This window comes from Muscardinus avellanarius (assembly GCF_963383645.1).
Source record: "Muscardinus avellanarius genome assembly, chromosome: 7".
Classification (NCBI taxonomy): domain Eukaryota; kingdom Metazoa; phylum Chordata; class Mammalia; order Rodentia; family Gliridae; genus Muscardinus; species Muscardinus avellanarius.
The window spans coordinates 37,612,401-37,633,031 of record NC_137793.1 but is presented as its reverse complement, the minus strand read 5'-3'; the positions used below and the strand labels follow the sequence as shown (position 1 = coordinate 37,633,031).

At 40.1% G+C, this 20,631-nt stretch overlaps 1 protein-coding gene across 1 annotated transcript in view; it reads left to right on the top strand.

Annotated features, from left to right (window-relative positions):
• Nucleotides 1–20,631, top strand: part of LMNB1 (lamin B1) — a gene marked incomplete at both ends in the record, with an annotated part of 54,395 nt that overhangs the window by 22,175 nt on the left and 11,589 nt on the right. Inside the window, 5 exons of the mRNA XM_080699574.1 lie at nt 100–256; nt 1,300–1,425; nt 6,805–6,975; nt 9,731–9,856; nt 18,828–19,048. Of these exons, the coding sequence (XP_080555700.1) occupies nt 100–256; nt 1,300–1,425; nt 6,805–6,975; nt 9,731–9,856; nt 18,828–19,048 (801 nt within the window). The remainder of the gene's footprint in view (nt 1–99; nt 257–1,299; nt 1,426–6,804; nt 6,976–9,730; nt 9,857–18,827; nt 19,049–20,631) is intronic.

Here is a 20,631-nt window from a genome sequence, read left to right as displayed (position 1 = left end):
TATTTAAAGTGCTTATTTTGTTTCTCTTAAGCAGGCAGAGGAGAAGGCCTCAAGCCAGGGTCATAATTTGATGACTGTACTTTTTTGAATTTATTACAGTTATGCTAAGAAAGAATCTGATCTCAATGGCGCCCAAATCAAACTTCGAGAATATGAAGCAGCATTGAATTCTAAAGATGCAGCTCTGGCCACTGCACTCGGTGACAAAAAAAGCTTAGAAGCAGATTTGGAGGATCTGAAGGATCAGATAGCCCAGGTAAGGTGAACTTTTTTTTTTTTTTTTGAGCCATAGCTGGCAGGTTAATTGCTATCTGTTATTAGTTTGTTGGATTTTTTTTTTTTTTTTTTTTTGGTGGGTCTGGGGATGGAACCCAGTGGCATTTGACCTCTGAGCTATACTCCCTGTCCTATTTTTTATTATTTATTTTGAAATAGGGTCTCAATAAGTTGCAGAGGGCCTCACCAAGCAGCTGAGGCTGTCTGCGAACCGCGATCCTCTGGTCTCAGCCTCCTGAATGCTGGGATTACAAGCTTGCACCACCACGCACAGCTGTTTGTTGGATTTTTAAAACTATTTTATGTATTGATTATTTTGGGATTTTATTTGTCCTTTTTTTTGGATGTGGCTTGTCTGGTTTGATTTCCAAAACATGAGTGATAGGTCTCTGTTCTAATCCTTATAGGCAACTACCTTTTTTGTGTGGTACAAGAGATTGAACCCAGGGGCATTCTACCTCTGAGCTACATCCCCAGCTCTTTTTTTTTTTTTTTTTTTTTTTGGTGGTACTAGGGATGGAATCTTTCTACCTCCAGGCTACACTCCCAGACCTATTTTATATTTTTTATTTGGAAACGGTCTCTTAAGCCAGGGAGGCTGGCTTCGAACTTGAGCGATCTTCCTGTGTCCCCCTCCCAAGCATGGGGATTACAGGCATGCTCTACCACACCAGGCTATTTTTTACTCTTTATTTTGAAACAAAGTCTCACAGAGTTGCAGAGTACCTCACTAGGTAGCTAGGCCCTCCTGTTTTAACCTCCCAAGTACTGGGATTACAACAAGCATGTGGCCACCACATCCAGCTGACAACTACCATTTTGACAAGTGACCTGGTATGGTACCCCATGGGTGGGTCCAGCAAATGAACACTTGGTTCTCTGGTAAAGGTTAAAATGAGGTAGTCATACATTGATAGATGTGTAGAAATTGTACTACTTGATTTAATTCTGTTTATGAACCTTAAGTTTATTACCAAATAATCACAGTGTAATTTTTATCAAAAATTTTTTTCCTTGTGATAGTTGGAAGCCTCCTTAGCCGCTGCCAAAAAACAGTTAGCAGATGAAACTTTACTTAAAGTGGATTTGGAGAATCGTTGTCAGAGCCTAACTGAGGATTTGGAGTTTCGTAAAAGCATGTACGAAGAGGTAACTATATAATTTTACTTTTTAAGGGAAAACCAGGTAAAGGCATACCTCATATGAATACATTTTATTTTTTATTTGTGATTTTTTTAACCACAAAAAATGTATCAGATAGAGATGATAAGATTTGGGGACAGGAGAAAATTTTCAGGTAAACTTTTCAAACTATTGCTGCTAAAAGACTGTATCGGGGCTGGCTCGGATGTAACTCGGTGTTATAGCACTTGTACCTTAATCTGCACAGAACAGGGCCCCAGGTTCCCTCCCCAGCAACACACACACACACACACACACGCACGTGCGTGCACACACACACACACACACCCCTCAGTACGAAATCAACCTGTAGTGAATCCAAGGAGGTAGCCATCACTGGGGCCCATCTTGAAGTCTGGCTCCTAATAGCATCAGTAGGTATATATGTACAATTTTTTTTTTTTTTGGTGGTACTGGGGTTCCTGGAAGCCCTTCTACCTCCGGGCTACACTCCCAGACCTATTTTTACATTTTCATTTTGGAAACAGGGTCTCCTAAGCCAGCACGCGTGGCTGGCTTTGAACCTGCGTGATCCTCCTGTCTCTGCCTCCCAAGCGCGGGGATTACAAGCGTGCGCCACCACGCCCGGTTTATACGTACAATTTAAAATAGTTTATAAATTTTAATTTTATATAATAAAATAATAAAATATAATATATAATAATAAAATAATAAAATATAAATTTTAATTAAAATAGCTTATAAATTTTAAATTTCTGTGTTAAGGGGGCAGCAATGCAATGGTGCCAAACAGTAAATAATACAACCGAAGAATTGGAAATGTGTGTCTTCTAAAAAACAAAGATAGTCGGAATTAAAGAAAACATGGAGTTAAGTTTCTTAATGTTTCTAGAAGTAGTGCAAATGTGAAAATAGTGGTGACTAACAGTGGTTTAAAAATAGAAACTCAGCCCAGCGAGGTGGCACATGCTTGTAATCCTTGCATTTGGGAGGCTGAAACAGGAGGATCATGGTTCAAGGACAGCCTCAGCTACTTAGTGAGGCCCTTTGCAACTCAATGAGACCCTGTTTAAAACTAAACAATAAAAAATAGGCCTGGGAATGTAGTTCGGAGGTAGAATGCCCCCAGGTTCAATCCCTGGTACTGCGAAAACAAAACAAAAAAATAGGAACTCATAGTTATAAATACAATTTTCTTCTTTTCTTTTCTTTTTTGTAGTACTGAGAGTGGGACCCAGGAGTGGAACTCTTGGCTATACACAGACCTATTTTATACTTTATTTGGAAACAGGGTCTTACTAAGTTGCCAAGAACCTCACTAAGTAGCTGAGGCTGGCTTCAAACCTGTGCGATTCCCCGTCTCAGTCTCCTAAGCGTGGGGATTAACACGCCTGGCTAAAAAACCCACAATTTTCTTAAATTGGAAGAAAAATAATAGAAATCTGATCATTTTTCTAAACAGTGTTTGTTTGTTTGTTTTGCGGGTCTGGGGGTGGAACCCAGAGGTATTCCACCTCTGAACTACACTCACTGCCATGTTTTTAATTCTTTATTTTGAAACAGGGTCTCACTGATTTGCAGAGGGCCTCACTAAGTGGCTGTGACTGTCCAGGAACTGCAATCCTCCTGTCTCAGCTTCCTGAATGCTGGATTACAAGCTTGCACCACCATGCCTGGCCTTTTCTTTTTCTTTTTCTTTTTCTTTTTCTTTTTCTTTTTCTTTTTTTTTTTCTTTTTCTTTTTTTTTTCTTTTTCTGCGGGTTAGAACCCAGGGGCATTTGACCTCTGAGCTACACCCCCTGCCCTATTTTTTATTATTATTATTCTTTATTTTGAAACCAGGTTTCACTGAGTTGCAGAGGGCCTCACTAAGGAGCTGAGGCTGTCCGTGAACCGGGATCCTCCGGTCTCAGCCTTCCGAATGCTGGGATTACAAGCATGCGCCACCACGCCCGGCTACCTGGCTTTTTCTTAACAGTATTTAAGTAAAATAAGTATTGATGGTGCCAAGTGCACTGGACAAGCAAACCTTGGAAACTCTTGAGTCAATGTCTTTTAAAATGAAACAGCTATACTACTAGTTCTTCAAGGTGTGATGAGCATTAAAATGAAATACTCTTTGAAAGCTCTTTGTAATTTATAGTGATATTGTACAATTTGTATTTATTTATTTATTTATTTATTTATTTATTTATTTATTTATTTATTTTAGTGCTGGGCATTGAACCCAAAGGCATTCTACCTCTGAACTACATACCTAGTCCTATTTTATTTTTATTTTGAAACAAGGTCTCACTAGATTGTTGAGAGGCTAGCCACTTGCTGAAGCTATCCTCAAGCCTGTGATCCTCTTGTCTCCACCTCCCAAGTACTGGGATTACAGGTGTGCACCACGACACCAGGCTTTACAAGTATTGCTTTATAAAGAAGATTGCGTGCATGTGTGTATGTACGTACACTTACATACGTACAGGGGTGCCGTGATGGGGGTGGATACTAGGCATATGCTCTACAACAGAAAGATCTTTTTATATGAAATTGACTTGTTTTGTTAAAATTGTCTGTGATGTATTATTATTTTAAATAGTGTGAATAACCAGAACTGTTTTTCTTTGTAAAGTCACTGATTTTACATAAAATAATTAAGAAAATGGTACCAGTAATAAATAATTTAATAATTTTGAGTGTTTGGATAAGATCTTTTTTATTTTATTTTATTTTATTTTTTTTGTGGTACTGGGATGGAACCCAGGGACATTCTACCTGAGCTACACCCGTGTCCTATATTTTATTTTTTATTTTGAAACAGAGTCTCATTGAGTTGTAAAGGACCTCACTAAGTAGCTGAAGCTGTCGGCAAACCTGTGACCCTCCTGTCTCAGCCTCCCAAATGCTGGGATTACAAGCGTGTGCCACCATACCCGGCTTGGGTGGTATCTTTGAATATTTGAGTTTTGCCTTTTTAAAAAATGTGGTGATCGGTATTGAACCCCAGGGGCAGTCTACCTCCAAGCTGTCTCACCAACCCTATTTTATTTTTCATTTGGAAACAGGGTCTCACTAATTTTCTGAGGCTGGCTTTGAACCTGTGATACTCCTGTTTCAGCCTCCCAAGTACTGGAATTACAAGTGTGTGCCACCACACCTGGCACGATTTGCCTTTCTGAGAATTATTTCAAAGTATTTCTTCTGATATTTTCTTTTTCATATTGAGGACACTTCCAATATATATGCCTAATTTTCTTATTATGAATAGTTAAGAGGGAAAGAAAGGAGGGGAAAAATGGAAGGAAGAGGAAGGGAGGTAGATAAAGTATATTATACTTTTTTTTTTTTTTTTTGTAGTACTGGGGGTGAAACCCAGGGGCTTTTCTACCTCCAGGCTATACTCCCAGACCTATTTTATGTATTATTTGGTCTCACCAAGTTGGTGAGAGCTTCACTAAGTAGCCGAGGCTGGCTTCGAACCTGTGTGATTCTTCTGTCTCAGCCTCCCAAGTGCTGGGATTAGAAGTGCGCGCCATCACGCCTGGCCTGTAGCATACATTTTAATAGGTGCTCAATATGTGTCCAGCTAAACTTTTGGTTCACATACTTTTTGTGATATGCATGTTATTTGCTTCGTAAAATGACTGTTAAGCCCCAGGAAATTGATAGCAGAACAACTATGATTTTCTGTTTTTTTCTGATTCTGTTAAATGAAGTTTCTTCTGCAGTGGTTAAGAGAAAGATGAGGAAATGTATAGAAAAGTACATACAAGAAGATACAAAAATAGCAACCTTAGTGGGTTATACCTCCCTCTGGTGGCTTCTTTAATTACTGTCACTAATTATGTATTTTTATAGTGAAGAGCTAAAGTGGAAATATCATTCTTGGACTTGTTCTTAGCCACATATTCTCAACTTTAGTTTTTTCTTTTTGTTTTTTTTTTTTTTTTTTTGGTACTGGGGGTAGGACCTAGGGCTTTTCTACCTCCGGGCTATACTCCCAGACCTGTTTTATACTTTATTTGAAATAGGGTCTCAGTAAGTTGCTGAGAGCCTTACTAAGTAGCTGAGGCTGGCTTTGAACCTGTGTGATCCTCCTGTCTCAGCCTCCCAAGTGCAGGGATTACAAGCGTGTGCCACCACGCCCGGCTCTATTTTAGTTTTATTTGAACAGTTTTTGTTTGTTTGTTTGTTTGTGGTACTGGGAATGGACCTCACAGGCATTCTACCTCTAAACTATATCCCCAGCCCAATTTTTAAACTTTTATTTTATTAAATTTTTTTTTTTTTTTTTTTTTTTTTTTTTTTTTTTTTTTTTTTTGCAGGTCTGGGGATGTACCCCCACCCCATCCCTACTCTATCCCGGGCATTTGACCTCTAAGTTATACCCCTTGCCCTATTTTTTTTATTCTTTATTTTGAAACAGAGTCTCACTATGTTGCGAAGGGCCTCACTAAATAGCTGATACTGTTTGTGAACCATGATCCTTCTATCTCAGTCTCCGGAATGCTGGGATTACAAGCCTGCACCACCATGCCCGGCTTTACTCTTTATTTTATTTTATTTTATTTATTTTTTGCAGTACTGGGGATGGATCCCAGAGGCATTCTACCTCTGAGCTACACCCCAGCCTTATTTTTTCTTTATTTTGAAACAGGGTCTCACGGAGTTACAAAAGGGCCTCACTGAGTAGCTGAGGTGTCTGCGAACTTGTGATCCTCCTATCTCAGCCTCTGAAATGCTGGGATTACAAGCGTGTGCCACCATGCCCTCTGGAACAGTTTTTTAAAGCCAAGTGAAGGGTCATGACTACTACTTCTGTTCTTTCATAGTGAATGGTCATATAGTTGAGTTAGTTCAGTAATACTGTTAATAAGACCCATATTGGTTGCTACTGATAGCTTAACATCAGTAAGTAATACAGCATTATAAATATCTTGCTCTATTACTGTGTTTAAAGAAATAGTTTTACTGCACTTACCTAGTAACTTGAAGTTGTTCTGACTGGTAAGTTTTAATTTTTCATGTGCACTTTTTTGAAAGGTATCCTTAGAATTATTAATAAAGCAATTTAGAAAAAGTGACCATTTAGTGTTTGTCGTATACTGTCTAGTGTCCATAATTACATGGTACTTTAGTAAATTATGTAATTCTAGAGGCCATTCCTTGCCTTCAGTTAGACAAAATAGCTATCTTCTGAAAAGAAATAGAAATTTTTTACAGCTTGAGATACTATTATTTATACATTAGTTCTGTCTCAAAAATCTTCTTACCTAAAAATTAAGCAGCAGCAGATGTGAGGGAGCTAGATAAAACTTGAGATAGCCCTAGAGCTCCTCAGACTGGTGCCAGTGCAGCCATGACGTAACTTGGTTTTCTGTCATTTCCTTCCCACAGGAGATTAACGAGACACGAAGGAAGCACGAAACACGCTTGGTAGAGGTGGACTCTGGGCGCCAGATTGAGTATGAGTACAAACTGGCTCAGGCCCTTCACGAGATGCGAGAGCAGCACGATGCCCAAGTAAAGCTGTACAAGGAAGAGCTTGAGCAGACCTACCACGCCAAGGTGAGCGTCCTTCAGGGATTTGTTTCTACGCCGCAGTTCAGTACTTGACAGGCACCGTCCAGAGTGTGGCTTGGTACTTGCTTCCTTCTAGTTTTCTTTTTTTGCTGTACTAGGGATTGAACCTACGGTGGTCTGCCTCTGAGCTATGCCCCTAAACACCAACCCCTTTTTGGAGTACTGGGAATTGAACTCAGGCATTCTATTTCCAAGATATACCACCCCCCATCCTATTTTATTTTTATTTGAAAACAGAGTCTCAGTGCTTGCTAAGCAAGGCTGTCCTCGAACCTGTAATCCTCCTGTCTCAGCTTCCCAAGTACTGGGATTACAAGCATGCACCACCACACCCGGCTTTTCTTTCTTATTTTCGCTAAGTTTCTAAGGTTGGCCTCAAACCTATGATCCTCCTGCATCCTCCTCCTAAGTACTGGTGTAGGCATGTGCTACCAAGTGGCTGAGGCTGGCTGTGATGAACCTGTAAGTCTCCTGTCTCAGCCTCCCAAGTACTGGGATATCAAGGGTGCATCATGATGCTTGGTGGCGGCAGCTGCTGCTGTTGATTCTTTGCACGCGTGCGTGTGTATAGTACTGGGGATTAAGTCTAGGGGTATTTTACCTTCAAACTATACCTCCAGCTCCCTCTTTTTATTTTTTTGTTTTGAATTAGTGTCTCACTACCGTGCTGAAAGCTGTCCTCAAACCTATGATCCTCCCGTCTCAGCCTCCCAGGTGCTACTGGGATTATAAATGTGTATTAGCATACTTGACTTCATTCTAGTTTTCTTAAATGATTCCCTTAGTCAATGTAAATATTCGGGGTTTTTTTTGTTTGTTTGTTTGTGTTTGGTGGTTCTGGGGAGTGAACCCAGGGGCATTCTCCTTCCAAGCTAATTCCCTAACCCTATTTTTTATTCTTTATCCCTAACCCTATTTTTTATTCTTTATTTTGAAACATGGTCTTGCTAAGTTGTGGGGTGCATCACTAAGTAGCTGAGTCCAGCTATGAACCTGTGATCCTCCTATCTTAACTTCCCAAGTACCGGGCTTAAAAGCGTACGCCACCACTCCTGGCTGAAAAATAGATTTATTTATTTATTTATTTATTTATTTATTTATTTATTTATTTATTTATTTTGTGTGTGTGTGGTACTGGGAATGGAACCCTGGGGCCTTCTACCTCTAAGCGATACCCCAACCCGATTTTTTATTCTTTATTTTGAAACAGGGTCTCACTGGAGTTGTAAAGGGCCTCACTAATAAGTAACTGAGGCTGGCTTTGAACTTGAGCAATCCTCCTGTCTCAGCCTCCTAAATGCTGGGATTACAAGAGTGCCCCACCACGCCTGGTGAAAAATTGATTTTTTAAAATGCAGTTTTCTATAAATTAAATGTTAACTAGACATTATTAGGAGAAATTTGGATTATTTTAGTTTTATTAGAGGCAAATCTTTTTATCCCACTGACTTCATTTTATATCATAGTAGGTAAGCCCAGGTCATCTGAAATACTTTTCTTCCAATAATAAAAGTACTGATAATACCCTCCTGAACATCCCACTTGAATTAGCAGAACATGCAAAAATCCAGACTTTGTTGGTAAATGACTTTACCTCAGGCGTTAATATTACATGATCTTGCTGAATTAGAGTCATGGAATTTAGTGCAGATAGTTTCCATTGCATGGCCTCAAGCCATTTATGTTAGGTTTTAGCCTATTTATTTATTGGAACTGGATATTGAACCCAGGGGCATTCTACCTCTGAGCTATATCCCCAGCCTTATTTTAATTTTAATTTTTTTTTAATTTTTTATTTTTTTGGTGGTACTGGGGTTCCTGGAAGCCCTTCTACCTCCGGGCTACACTCCCAGACCTATTTTTTAACTTTATGTGGAAACAGGGTCTCTTAAGCCAGCGAGGCTGGCTCCGAACCAGCGCGATCCTCCTGTCTCTGCCTCCCAAGCGCGGGGATTACAAGCGTGCGCCACCACGCCCGGCTTAATTTTTATTTTGAAACAGGGTATCATTAAGTTGCAGACTGTCTTCCAGCCTGCTCTATCTTCTGTCTCAGCCTCCCAAACTGGGATTACAGGTGTGTGCCACCATGCCTGGCCCATCTTAGCCATTTTATGAAGTAATATTTGGCTAGTGAAAGTGAGAGCTTAGCACATACCTTCAGTTGTCTGGCATTTTTTGAATGCTGGGCATCGAGCTAGCGAAGGAGCTAAAGCAAGAGGAGCCTGAGAAGAAACATAAAACAACATGTGCCCCCAAACTGGAATAGGCATTTGGAGGAATTTGGGGTATTGTTTTTTTTTTTTTTTACCTGAGGGCTATGTTTTTATACCTGAGGGCTGTGTTTTTATCTGGTTCAATAATCTATTCTGTACTGGATTTGGTGGGTTGGGGATACATGATGTATGACCACAATTCACCAAGTCAACCTAATTCCACCTGTGTATGTTTGTACTGTTACCCTTGTCATTAAAGATTTAGTGGATGAAATATTGAAGTAATAATCCTTGGGTAAGGACGAGGCATATTCGCATTGCTTAAGCTCGTATTTTAGGAAGTGAGTATAAGTCAGACAGACTTTAAGGTAGTTCAAGCCACGCCAGCAAACTTCACGATGCTTTTCCTGTTTCATCAGCCGGTTACCAGCAGGACTTGGGGTTGAAATGCCATGAGGTGAATGTTTCCTCATTTGTTGGTTCTGATTGACTTCAAAAGGCTGACTGTGGTTTGCTGCTGCTTTTAGCTTGAGAATGCCAGACTGTCCTCAGAGATGAATACTTCGACTGTCAACAGTGCCAGGGAAGAACTGATGGAAAGTCGAATGAGAATCGAGAGCCTTTCATCTCAGCTTTCTAATCTACAAAAAGAGGTAAGCAAGCATCTTCCCCTAAGCAGAACTGAAGTTAAACTGGAGGCCATCTCCACTCGGGTGTAACCTGGCCACCTTGCCGTGATGTCACTCCTCAGCCGCCACAGGCAGTGGCATTCCATATTTTGGTTTTCACAGTGCTCTTCCACGTGCTTCCCACCCCCTTACCCCCTTTTTACATGCACGAATATCCTCTGAACAGAGCATTTATTACCTGTAAGGGACTTGGCAGTTTATTTACTGGGCCTACCTAGGTTTTCTGTCTTATTAAATAGACTCTTCTTTATAGTGTGCTATTATTCCTGACATTCCTTTTTTGTTGTGTTTGGAAACCAAAAGGAAGAAACCCATGTAGAAATTCTTTGTGGTGGTGAATGCTGTGTATTTCTAGACAAGCTTTCTTCATGCTTAAAATATCTTGGAAATAGCATTAATATCATTCTTCATTAAGAATTTAGTGGCTCTATTCATTCATTGGTATTTGTAAGTGACAATAATTGCACTGCTGGTTGTGTTGACTGGCTGCTTGCTGGTACACGATGGTGTGCTTCAGGTGCAGCTTGCTGGTACTTCATTCCAGGGTGACATCAGTACAGTTATAGAATATGTATATAGCCATGTAAATATTCAGCATGACTTAGTAATTTGCTGTCTGCTTACTTGAGAAGTAACTTATTCAAGGAAGGAAATCTTATAAAAATAAACTTTATATTATATTCTTCATTAGGGTGTTTTTATTTAATGTCATTTTATATTTTGGCACCACAGATTGAACCCAGAGGCATTCTACCTCCAAGCCACACCTCATCCATTATTTCTTAAAACGGGCTCACTAAGTTGCTGAGGCTGGCCTTGAACCTGTGATCCTTTGCCTCCCAAGTACTGGGGTTGCAAGTATAAACCACCATGCTCAGCTGTCGTTTATTTTTGGTAAAAGAGATGTCTTTGAGTGTTAGGTATTGAAACCTCCCCCGCCTCCCAGAGCATTCTACCTCTGAGCTACACCTTCAGCCCTATTTTAGTTCTTTCTTCCTTTCTTTCTTTTTCTTTCTTTCTTCCTCCCTCCTTCCCTCCCTCCCTCCCTCTCCCCCCCACCTCTCTCTGGTGGTACTAGAGGTGGAATCCAAAGGCATACTTCCGAGATATACCCCACAGCTCTATTTTTTTTTAGTCTTTTTATTTTATTTTACTTAATTTTTTTGTCAGTACTGGGGATGAAACCCAGGGACATTCTATCTCCGAGCTATACTCTCGGCCCTGTTTTGTATTCTTTATTTTTGAAACAGGGTCTCACCCAATTGTAAAGGGCCTCACTAAGTAGCTGAGGCTGGCTGTGAACTGCGGTCCTCCTGTCTCAGCCTCCCAAGTACTGGGATTACAAGCGTGCACCGCCACACCCGGCTTAGTTTTTATTTTGAAACAGCATCTCACTAAGTTGCTGAGGCTGGCTACGAACTTGTGATCCTTCTGTCTCAGAAGGGCTGGGGTTGTAGCTCGGAGGTAAAATGCCCCTGAGTTCCATACCCAGTACCAGAAAAAAAAAAGGGTGATACAAAAATTAGTGTTGTCATGGGAACATTTATGTTGCCCATTTTTTTGTACTTTATTACTTACAATATATAATTTTAAATTATTTTAGAACTATTTTCTTCCTGATAGTATTTTAAAGTTTTCATGTAACAGTGGAGCTAGAAGAGCCAGTGAGTTTATTTGGTCTAACTACAGAACTGAGTGAATTTAATGACTTGTCCAGAGGTTTTTAGGCTGGTAAATGGGTTTCTTTTTAATTCACAGTTTACCCCTAAACTTCATTCTCTTTGAAGTTTTAGGAATTTTCCTTTTAGGAACTTAACAGATAATTTCTTTTCCTCTATGGCATCTGTCTTACTTCTTTTGGGCTTCTATAACAAACATTGATAGACTTATAAGCAATTTATTTCTTACCATTTAGGAGGCTGGGCAGCCCAAGGCTGGGGCACTGGCAGAGTTGGTATCTGTTGAGGGTCTGTTTCCTGATTCCTAAGTGATGCTCTCTCCTGCTTTCCTCATAGCTCTCTTGACTGTGCTTTGTGAGGGCACTAACCCTTTTGATGAGAAGTACCTTTTTTCATGATCTAAGCACTCTACGCCCAAATCTCTTAGTACCTGTCGTTTTGGAGGCTAGGATTTCAAAATGTTATGAGTGGGTGGGGCACAAACTTTCAGAACATAGCACTGTCTTAATAGGTACCTCACCAAAAATAGCCTCTTTCCTCTCATGCTAACTGATACTAGCTGCTTTTCTCCTTTTAATATATTCTAAGCCAGGTGTGGTGGTGCACGCTTGTAATCCCAGCATTCGGGAGGCTGAAACAGGAGGATCACAGTTCACGGCCAGCCTCAGCTACTCAGTGAGGCCCTTTGCAACTCAGTGAGACCCTGTTTCAAAATAAAGAATAAAAACTAGGGCTGGGAGTATAGCTCAAAGCTATAATGCCCCTGGGTTCCATCCCCAGTACTGCCCCCCCCCCCCAAAAAAAAAAAATGTTCTAGCTGGGCGTGGTGACGTACACTTGTAATCCTGGTACTTGGGAGGCTGAGATAGGATGATCGCAGGTTTGGGGCCAGCCTCAGCTACTTAGCGAGGCCTTTTGCAACATAGTGAGACTCTGTTTCAAAATAAAGAATAAAAAATAGGGCTGGGGACATAGGTCAGAGGTAAAATGTCCCTGGGTTCCATCCCCAGTACCACAAGAAAACAGACAACAACAAAAAAAATTCTAGTTATTGCCTCTCCTTCAATTTTACTTTATCTCTTCTGCTGGCTTTTTTGTTTGGCTATTGCTTAATCCACTTGATTATAATTGATATAGATATTATTCTCTTAAGGTTGGTTTTCATTTTACAGATGAGGAGACTGAGACTTGGCTGGGGTTAAGCAGCTATAGCCATAGGCAGATCTGAAACTTGGCAGCAGATCTTCTGATTCAATTTAGGGTCTTTTCCAAGTTTGCCTGTTAATTATATTCTCATCCTTGTAAGTTTTTTTGTTATTCTCAAGTTAGTGGCCTTAAAACAGTACTAGGGCAGTCCCTAGGGATTTTGAGGCTAACTCCTTTGCAAATAGAGAAGTATGCACTTCAGGCAAAGTAGCTCTTAATTTCTCTGGACAAAAGAAACTCTCCTTTATTCATTACCAGTAACAGATTTTATAATATGAATATATTTTGATTAATACTTTCATTAGTTGGTAAGTTTTAGGCCTAGAAAAGTCGGAAAATTTTCTTTTTGTGTGGGAAACTGGGGATTGAATCTAGGGCATTCAACCTCTGAGCTACATCCCAGTCCTATATTTTATTCTTTATTTTGAAACAGGGTTCCACTAAGTTGTGGAGGACCTCAGTAAGTAGCTGAGGCTGGCCATGAACCTGCAATTCACGTGTACTGGGATTACAGGTGTGTGCCACTATGTCCGGGTGTTTTAGTATTTTCTTAGTGTGTATCTTCATAGTGTTTGTTGCTAAGTTACGTCAGTTTCCTCATGCTGCCTATTGGGCCATAAGAGTTTCCTTTTGGTTATATGACTCATATTACTGAAGTTCTTACATTTTACTTGAAACTGATATAGTCTTTGAACTATTGGTTTTAGGAGATAAGTTTATCTAGATTGTAACAGTTGTTATATTTTGTAATTAGGAATTTCATACATTACATAGACCATTTCTAGATTTTAAACTTGGACCAAGTGAAAATTAACTGGTGGTTCCAAGTCTGTTTACCTTGTAGAAGAGTTGACAGTGACACTTTAAAGCACCTCTTGTTGTTGTTGTTCTTCTCCTTCCCCTCCTCCTCCTCCTCCTCCTCCTCTTTCTCCTTTTTTTTTATTTTTATTTTTATTTTTTTTGCGTGTGTGATACTGGGAGTGGAACCCAGAGGCTTTTCTAACTCCGGACTATACTTCCAGACCCATTTTATACTTTATTAGGAAACAGGGTCTCGCTAAGTTGCTGAGAGCCTCGCTAAGTAGCTGAGGCTGGCTTTGAACCTGTGCGATCCTCCTGTCTCAGCTTCCCAAGCGCTGGGATTACAAGCGTGTGCCACCATACCCAGCTGGTTTTTGTTTTTCTAACAACCATTCTACACAATTTACTGTACTAGATCATAATAAACAGATAAAATTATGTTAAAAATTGTTAAAAATTAAAGATCCAAGATCATTAGATATCAGTCATAAAATTTTAGCTTTAGAGGAAGGATCTTAGAAATCTAGTTCAACTTCTTTTTTGGGGGGGCAGGTCTGGGGATGGAACCCAGGGGCATTTGAGCTCTGAGCTATACCCCAGTCCTATTTTTTATTCTATATTTTGAGACAGGGTCTCACTAAGTTGCACAGGGCCTCACTAAGTAGCTGAGGCTGTCTGCGAACCGCAATCCTCTAGCCTCAGCCTCCTGAATGCTGGGATTACAAGTGTGCGCCACCACTCCTGGCTCAACTTCATTTTTTTAATGTAGAAAGTGGTTTAGTGAGATTAGTTTAAGCTTGCTAAGAGTCTCAGGTAAGTAAGGTCTAACTTCTATATTTTACTTATACTTCAAGTGTAAATATAGCTAATTTAACATGAGATTTGAATATTTCAATTTAAAATACAAAACAATGCATAGTAATTTCAAATTTTTAATACATAAACTGGTATGGTGGTACATGCCTGTAATCTCAGTACCTGGGAAGCAGAGACAGGAAGAGCACAGGTTTAAGACCAGCTGTAGCAATTTAGCTAGACTCAGCAACCTAGTGAGACCTTGTTTCAAAACAAGAAAGGGCTGGAGGTGTACCTTAGAGGTATAATACTTCTGAGTTCAGTCCCTAGAACCACACAAAATATTTTATTACCTAAATTTTGATTTTTATTTATTAAAGATCTGTACAACATCAAATGAAGCCCTATATATTGGGGCTCAGGGGTACCTCTAAATCTTGAATAGTTTGTCTCTACTATGATGTCCTTCATATACTACTTGTGGTGCATTCTGTCTTCTGCTTTCCATGTGTGAAAATAAGGGACGAGATTGAAGAGGACTTTTTTTGGTGCAGTACTGGGGTTGGAACCCAGGGGCATTCTACCTCCAAGCTACACCCCCAAGCTCTATTCTTTCTTCTCTATTTTGAAACAGGGTCTCGCTGACTTGCAAAGGGCCTCACTAAGTAGCTGAGGCTAACCGTGAAGCATTATCCCACCCCACCCCAGCCTACTAAATGTTGGTATTACAAGCATGCACCACCAGGCTCCACAAGAGAAGACATTTTGAACTTAAGACTGTTTAGAAAAGGAAATATAAGAACATGGGAGGGGGAATGGATTTCTTCTCTCTCTCTTTTTTTTTTTTTTTTTTTTTTTGTTTTGGTGGTTCTGGGGATTGAACCCAGGGACATTCTACCTTTGCGCTACACCCCAGCCTTATTTTTTTATTCTTTATTTTGAAACAGCGTCCCACTAAGTAGCTGAGGCTGGCCACGAACTAAGTGTCCTCCTGCTTAGCCTTCCAACTACTGAAATTATAAGTATGCACCACCATACCTGGATTGGATTTCTTAATTTATAGCATGTTTTTTGCAGTGGGTTAAATGCACATTTTCTGAGGCTGGAAGACCATATTTATAATTTATAGTATCAGTCTTAAGAAAAATGTGTTTCAAATATATAATGTCAGGTGCTACTTTGGAATTTTATTAATTGAGCACTTAACATTATTTACAATTATTTGTCCTGGGAATTAAACCCAGGGTCATTCTATCTCAGCCACACCCTCAGCCCTGTTTTTAGTTTAGTTTTGTTTTTGTAGTACTGAGGATGGAACCAGGGCCTTCTACTTCTGGGCTATACTCCCAGATCTATTTTTATATTTTATTTGGAAATAGGTTGCTTTGAGCTGAGGGTAGTTTTGAACCTGTGCAATTCTTTTGTCTCAGCTTTCCAAGTACTGGGATTACAAGCTTGAGCCACCACACTTGGCTGCCCTATTTTTGTTTTGAAACAGGATCTTGCTAAGTTGCTGAGGCTGTCCATGAATCTGCGGTCCTCCTCTATCAGCCACCCAAAAGATGGGTTTACAAGGTTGAACCATCATGCCTGGCTTATAATTTTTAAAATAACCCTCCTAAGTCAAGCATGGTAGTACACACCTGTGATCCCAGTGAACAAGAGGTTGAGACAGGAGGATTGCAGTTTTGAGGATAGCCTCAGCAATTTAGCAAGACCTTCAGTAACTTAGACCGCTTTCAAAATAAAAAATAAAAAGAACTGGTATATATCTCAGAAGTAGACTGCCCCTGGTTTCAATCTCTAGTACCAACAACAAAACAAAAATCTCTTTTATTTTGCCCTAATTTTAGATTTACAGAAAAGTTTGAGCAGTAGTATGGAGAATTCTTTTATATCCCATATTTGATTTTTTCCTTTGTTATCATCTTATGTTATCATGGGCTATTTGTTAAAACTAAGAAACTGACAGTAGTATATTACTGTTAACTCGATTCCAGACTATTTAGTTTTTGCCAACTTTCCTATTAATATTCTCTTTCTGTTCCAGGGCACCACATGCCTCCCTAGTCTTCCCCAGTCTGTGACAGTTTCTTGGGCTTTCTTATTTTTCATGACCTTGAGTCTTGAGGAGAACTGGCCAGGTATCCCATAGACTTCTCCAATCTGAGTTTGTCTGGTGTTTCTCACGTGGTTAGACTGGGATATTATGGGTTTTGGGTGCTTGTCTTGTCACACGGTATCAGGAACTACATGGTAATCACTGGTGATGTGTAGTTACAGTTGTAGATTTTTCCAGGCTACACTCTCAGCTCTTTTTATTTTGAAACATTAAAAATAAAAAACCACTAAGTTGCTGAGAATCTTGCTAATTTGCTGTAGCTGACTTAGAACCTGTGATCCTCTTTATTTTAGCCTCCCAAATATAGGATTGCAGGTGTTACCACCATACCTGGTACTATAAGATACTCCAGGCTTATCATGTATTTTTCCTGCCCCAGGTCTCAAATCATCCATTTCTCCAGAGCCCTATTCTTTTCATTGAAGAATGGTATATAGAAATTAAGATCTGGGCTGAGTGTGCTCATTGGTATTGGAGTGTCACTGCTTCTGGGCTTTCTTAAGGACAGAACTAGATGATACATACATGCATGCTGAACTGTGTATATGTGTCTTCAATTGTTTTTCTAATCATATTTGTGTTCATATTAAGGTAAACATGAGTTCATAGAGATGTTTCTGACTTGACTATGATACCATAGTGTACATTTTTGGCTTTTTTCACTTGTTCTCTGTCTCTCACTTTTGTGGTACTGGGGTTCGAACCCAGTTGCTGGATAGGTACTGAATTTTGTATCCCATACTTTTTTTCCCCCCCTGTACTTGAGATGAAATCCAGGGGCATTCTACCTCCGAGCTACATCCCCAGCCTTATTTTTTTCTTCTTTATTTTGAAACAGGGTCTCACAGAGTTACAAAGGGCCTCACTAAGTAGCTGAGGCTGTCCGCGAACTGTGATCCTCCCGCCTCAACCTCCCAAATGCTGGCATTACAAGTATGCGCCACCATGGCTGGCTCCCCATACATATTTTGAGGAGGGAATATTGGAGATTGAATCTCCAACCTACATTTCCAGCCTATTTTGGTGTGTGTGTGTGTGTGTGTGTGTGTGTGTGTGTGTGTGTGTGTGTGTGTTGGTGTGTGTAGTACTGGGAATGGAACCCATTGGCACTCTACCTCTGAACTACACTCCCAGCCCTATTTTTTTATTCTTTATTTTGAAACATGGTCTCACTGAGTTGCAAAGGGCCTCACTAAGTAGCTGAGACGGTCCTTGAAACATGATCCTCCTGTCTCAGCCTCCGAAATGCTGGGATTACAGATGTGCACCCCATGCTTGGCCTAGTTTTTGTTCTGAAACAGGCTCTCACTAAGTTGCTGAGGCCTCACTAAATTGCTGAGGCTGGCTTTGATCCTCCTGTCTCAGCCTCCCAGATACTGGGGTTATAGGCAAATCTCACCATGCCTGGCTTCTCTTTAAGAAAGAAAAACCTGTTTTCTGTCATTCACTTGTTTATTTGTTGAAGTCTAGTTGCAAAATTTTGTACTTACAGATTCCTGGGAGGAATAAGTATACCAAAAGGAGTGTAATATTTACTACAGTGTATGGGTTTTCTCTGGATTTCAGAGTTGTCTCTGTCTTCCAGATTTAGTGTTTGCACAGCAGGTCCCTTTCTTTCCTGCTGATGCAGCTACTTGATTCTGAGGGCCTCTGCTTTCCAGCAGTCTTGTTGAGTTGATTACTATTGCCATTTTCTGAGGCTACTGAGATGAATTCTGTGGAGAATTGCAGAAGAAAAATTACCCTGTGAGCTACAAGGTTTCTAAGATGAACTTGCTGGCATAGGATGTATGATTTTTCAATTTTTATACTGAATATATTGTTTCTATATTTACAAATCACCTAGTATTGTATATCTTCTCAAGTAATCAAGCATGAGATACAGCACAGCAATCCAAAGGGGAAACTGCATCGTACCTTCATAATATCCAGAACCTCTGTGTTCTGAATTTTTTTCAGCAGTTCTCTAAAACATACTTTACCTATCCTTGGGTTTCTTTTGTAAATGAATTATTCTATCTTTTTACTGTACTTAGTTAATTTATATTTGAAAGTAAGGGCTTTCAGGGAAAGCCAGACTTGTGACTTTTATGACAACCACAGCTTAAAATTTTATTCAGCCAAATATTCACCCCTTTCTATTAGCAAAATTTTCTTAATGACTGTGTTTTATATTTTAGGAATTTAGTTTTTGGTTCCTTAACATTTTGAATTATAATGAATTAGATTCCATAGGCCTCTGTCTTCCAGTCCAGGAAGTGGTTTAAAATAGCTGCCTTGTGCTGATGTTGAAATGTTCCTAGAAAGCAAATGTGTTTCTTTGAATCCCAAGTCTAGAGCATGTTTGGAAAGGATTCAAGAATTGGAGGACTTGCTTGCTAAAGAAAGAGACAATTCTCGGCGCATGCTGTCTGACAAAGAGAGAGAGATGGCAGAAATAAGGGATCAGATGCAGCAACAGCTGAACGATTATGAACAACTTCTTGATGTAAAGCTGGCCCTGGACATGGAAATCAGTGCTTACAGGAAACTCCTAGAAGGAGAAGAAGAGAGGTAAGGAATTCAAAGGGCCACCCTACCTTATAGTCTGTATTTTGTACCCACCCACCCCCACACTCTAAAAACAATATCTCTCTCAGTACTAGGGATTGAACCTGGGGTCATTCTACCTTTGAGCTACACCCCCAGCCCTTTTTATTTTTTGTTTTTAAACTTATCTCCTTTTTAACACTATGTGTAAAGATAGTAATCATATTTTTACTTAGCAAAAGAATATAGATAAGCAGTCTTAAGTTTGCTATTATTGGTCTTTTGTTATTGTTATTATTATTTGGCATCGAGGATGAAAACAATGAGGATTCTACCTTGGAGCTACTCCCCACTTCTTAAATTAATGTCTCAAAGTTGCTGAGGCTGGCCAAGAACCTCCAATCCTCCTGTCTGTGCCTGCAAAGCAAGTACTGGGATTACAGGCTTGGGCCACCATGCCTGGTTTATAAATCCCTTTAATACCTATTCTCAGAGAAGAGATCCAAATAAAATGTAGCCGATTTAGATCTTGCATTTTATTTCTTTGTTTGTTTTTGATGGTACTGGGGTTCCTGGAAACCCTTCTACCTCTGGGCTACAATCCCAGACACACACACACACACACACACACACACACACACACACACATATTTTTTTTTGGTACGGGGGGGGGTGTGGTGAAACCCAGAGGCTTTCTACCTCTGGGCTATACTCCCAGACCTATTTTATACTTTATTTGGAAACAAGGTCTCACTAAGTTGCTGAGAGCCTCACTAAGTAGCTGAGGCTGGCTTCGAACCCGTGTGATCCTCCTAGCGTGCACCACCACGCCCGGCCATATATATATATATATATTTTTTTTTTTTTTTGGGAAACGGTCTCCTAAGTCAGGGAGGCTGGCTTCGAACCGGTGTGATCCCCCTGTCTCCGCCTCCCAAGTGCGGCGATTACAAGCATGTGCCATCCCGCCCAGCTTAGATTTTCCATTTTATATACTTTTTTTTTTTTTTTACAAGTCTGGGGATGGAACCCAGGGACATTCTGCCTCCGAGCTACATCCCCTGCCCTATTTTTTATTCTTTATTTTGAAACAGGGTCTCACTAAGTAGATGAGGCTGTCCACGAACCGCAATCCTCTGGTCTCAGCCTCCCAAATTCTGGGATTACAAGCATGCGCCACCATGCCTGGCTCCATTTTATATATAATTTAAGAAAATACAGATGTGAAAAGAGAAAAAAGTATACCAACAGTGGTTGTGGTAATGGGTTAGATGTGGCTAAGCCCTGGTCTTACTGTTTTCTAACTCCTTGCATTGTGGTTACTTTTCCTTTTCCTCCTTTCCCTTCTTTCCTTCATTTCGTACTGAGGATTAAACCATGGGCGTTCTACCCATGAATTATACCCCCAGCCTTCCTACCTCCCCCCCTTTTTTTATGTTATTGGAGCTTGAACCAAGAGGCATTCTGCCTTTATACCCCCAGCCCTTATTCTTATTTCCTATTTGGAAATAGGGTCTCCTGAGGTTGATAAAATATTCAGTACTTGCTGAGGCTGTCCGTTGATCCTCCTGTCTCAGCCTTCCAAGAACTGGGATTACAGGCATGCA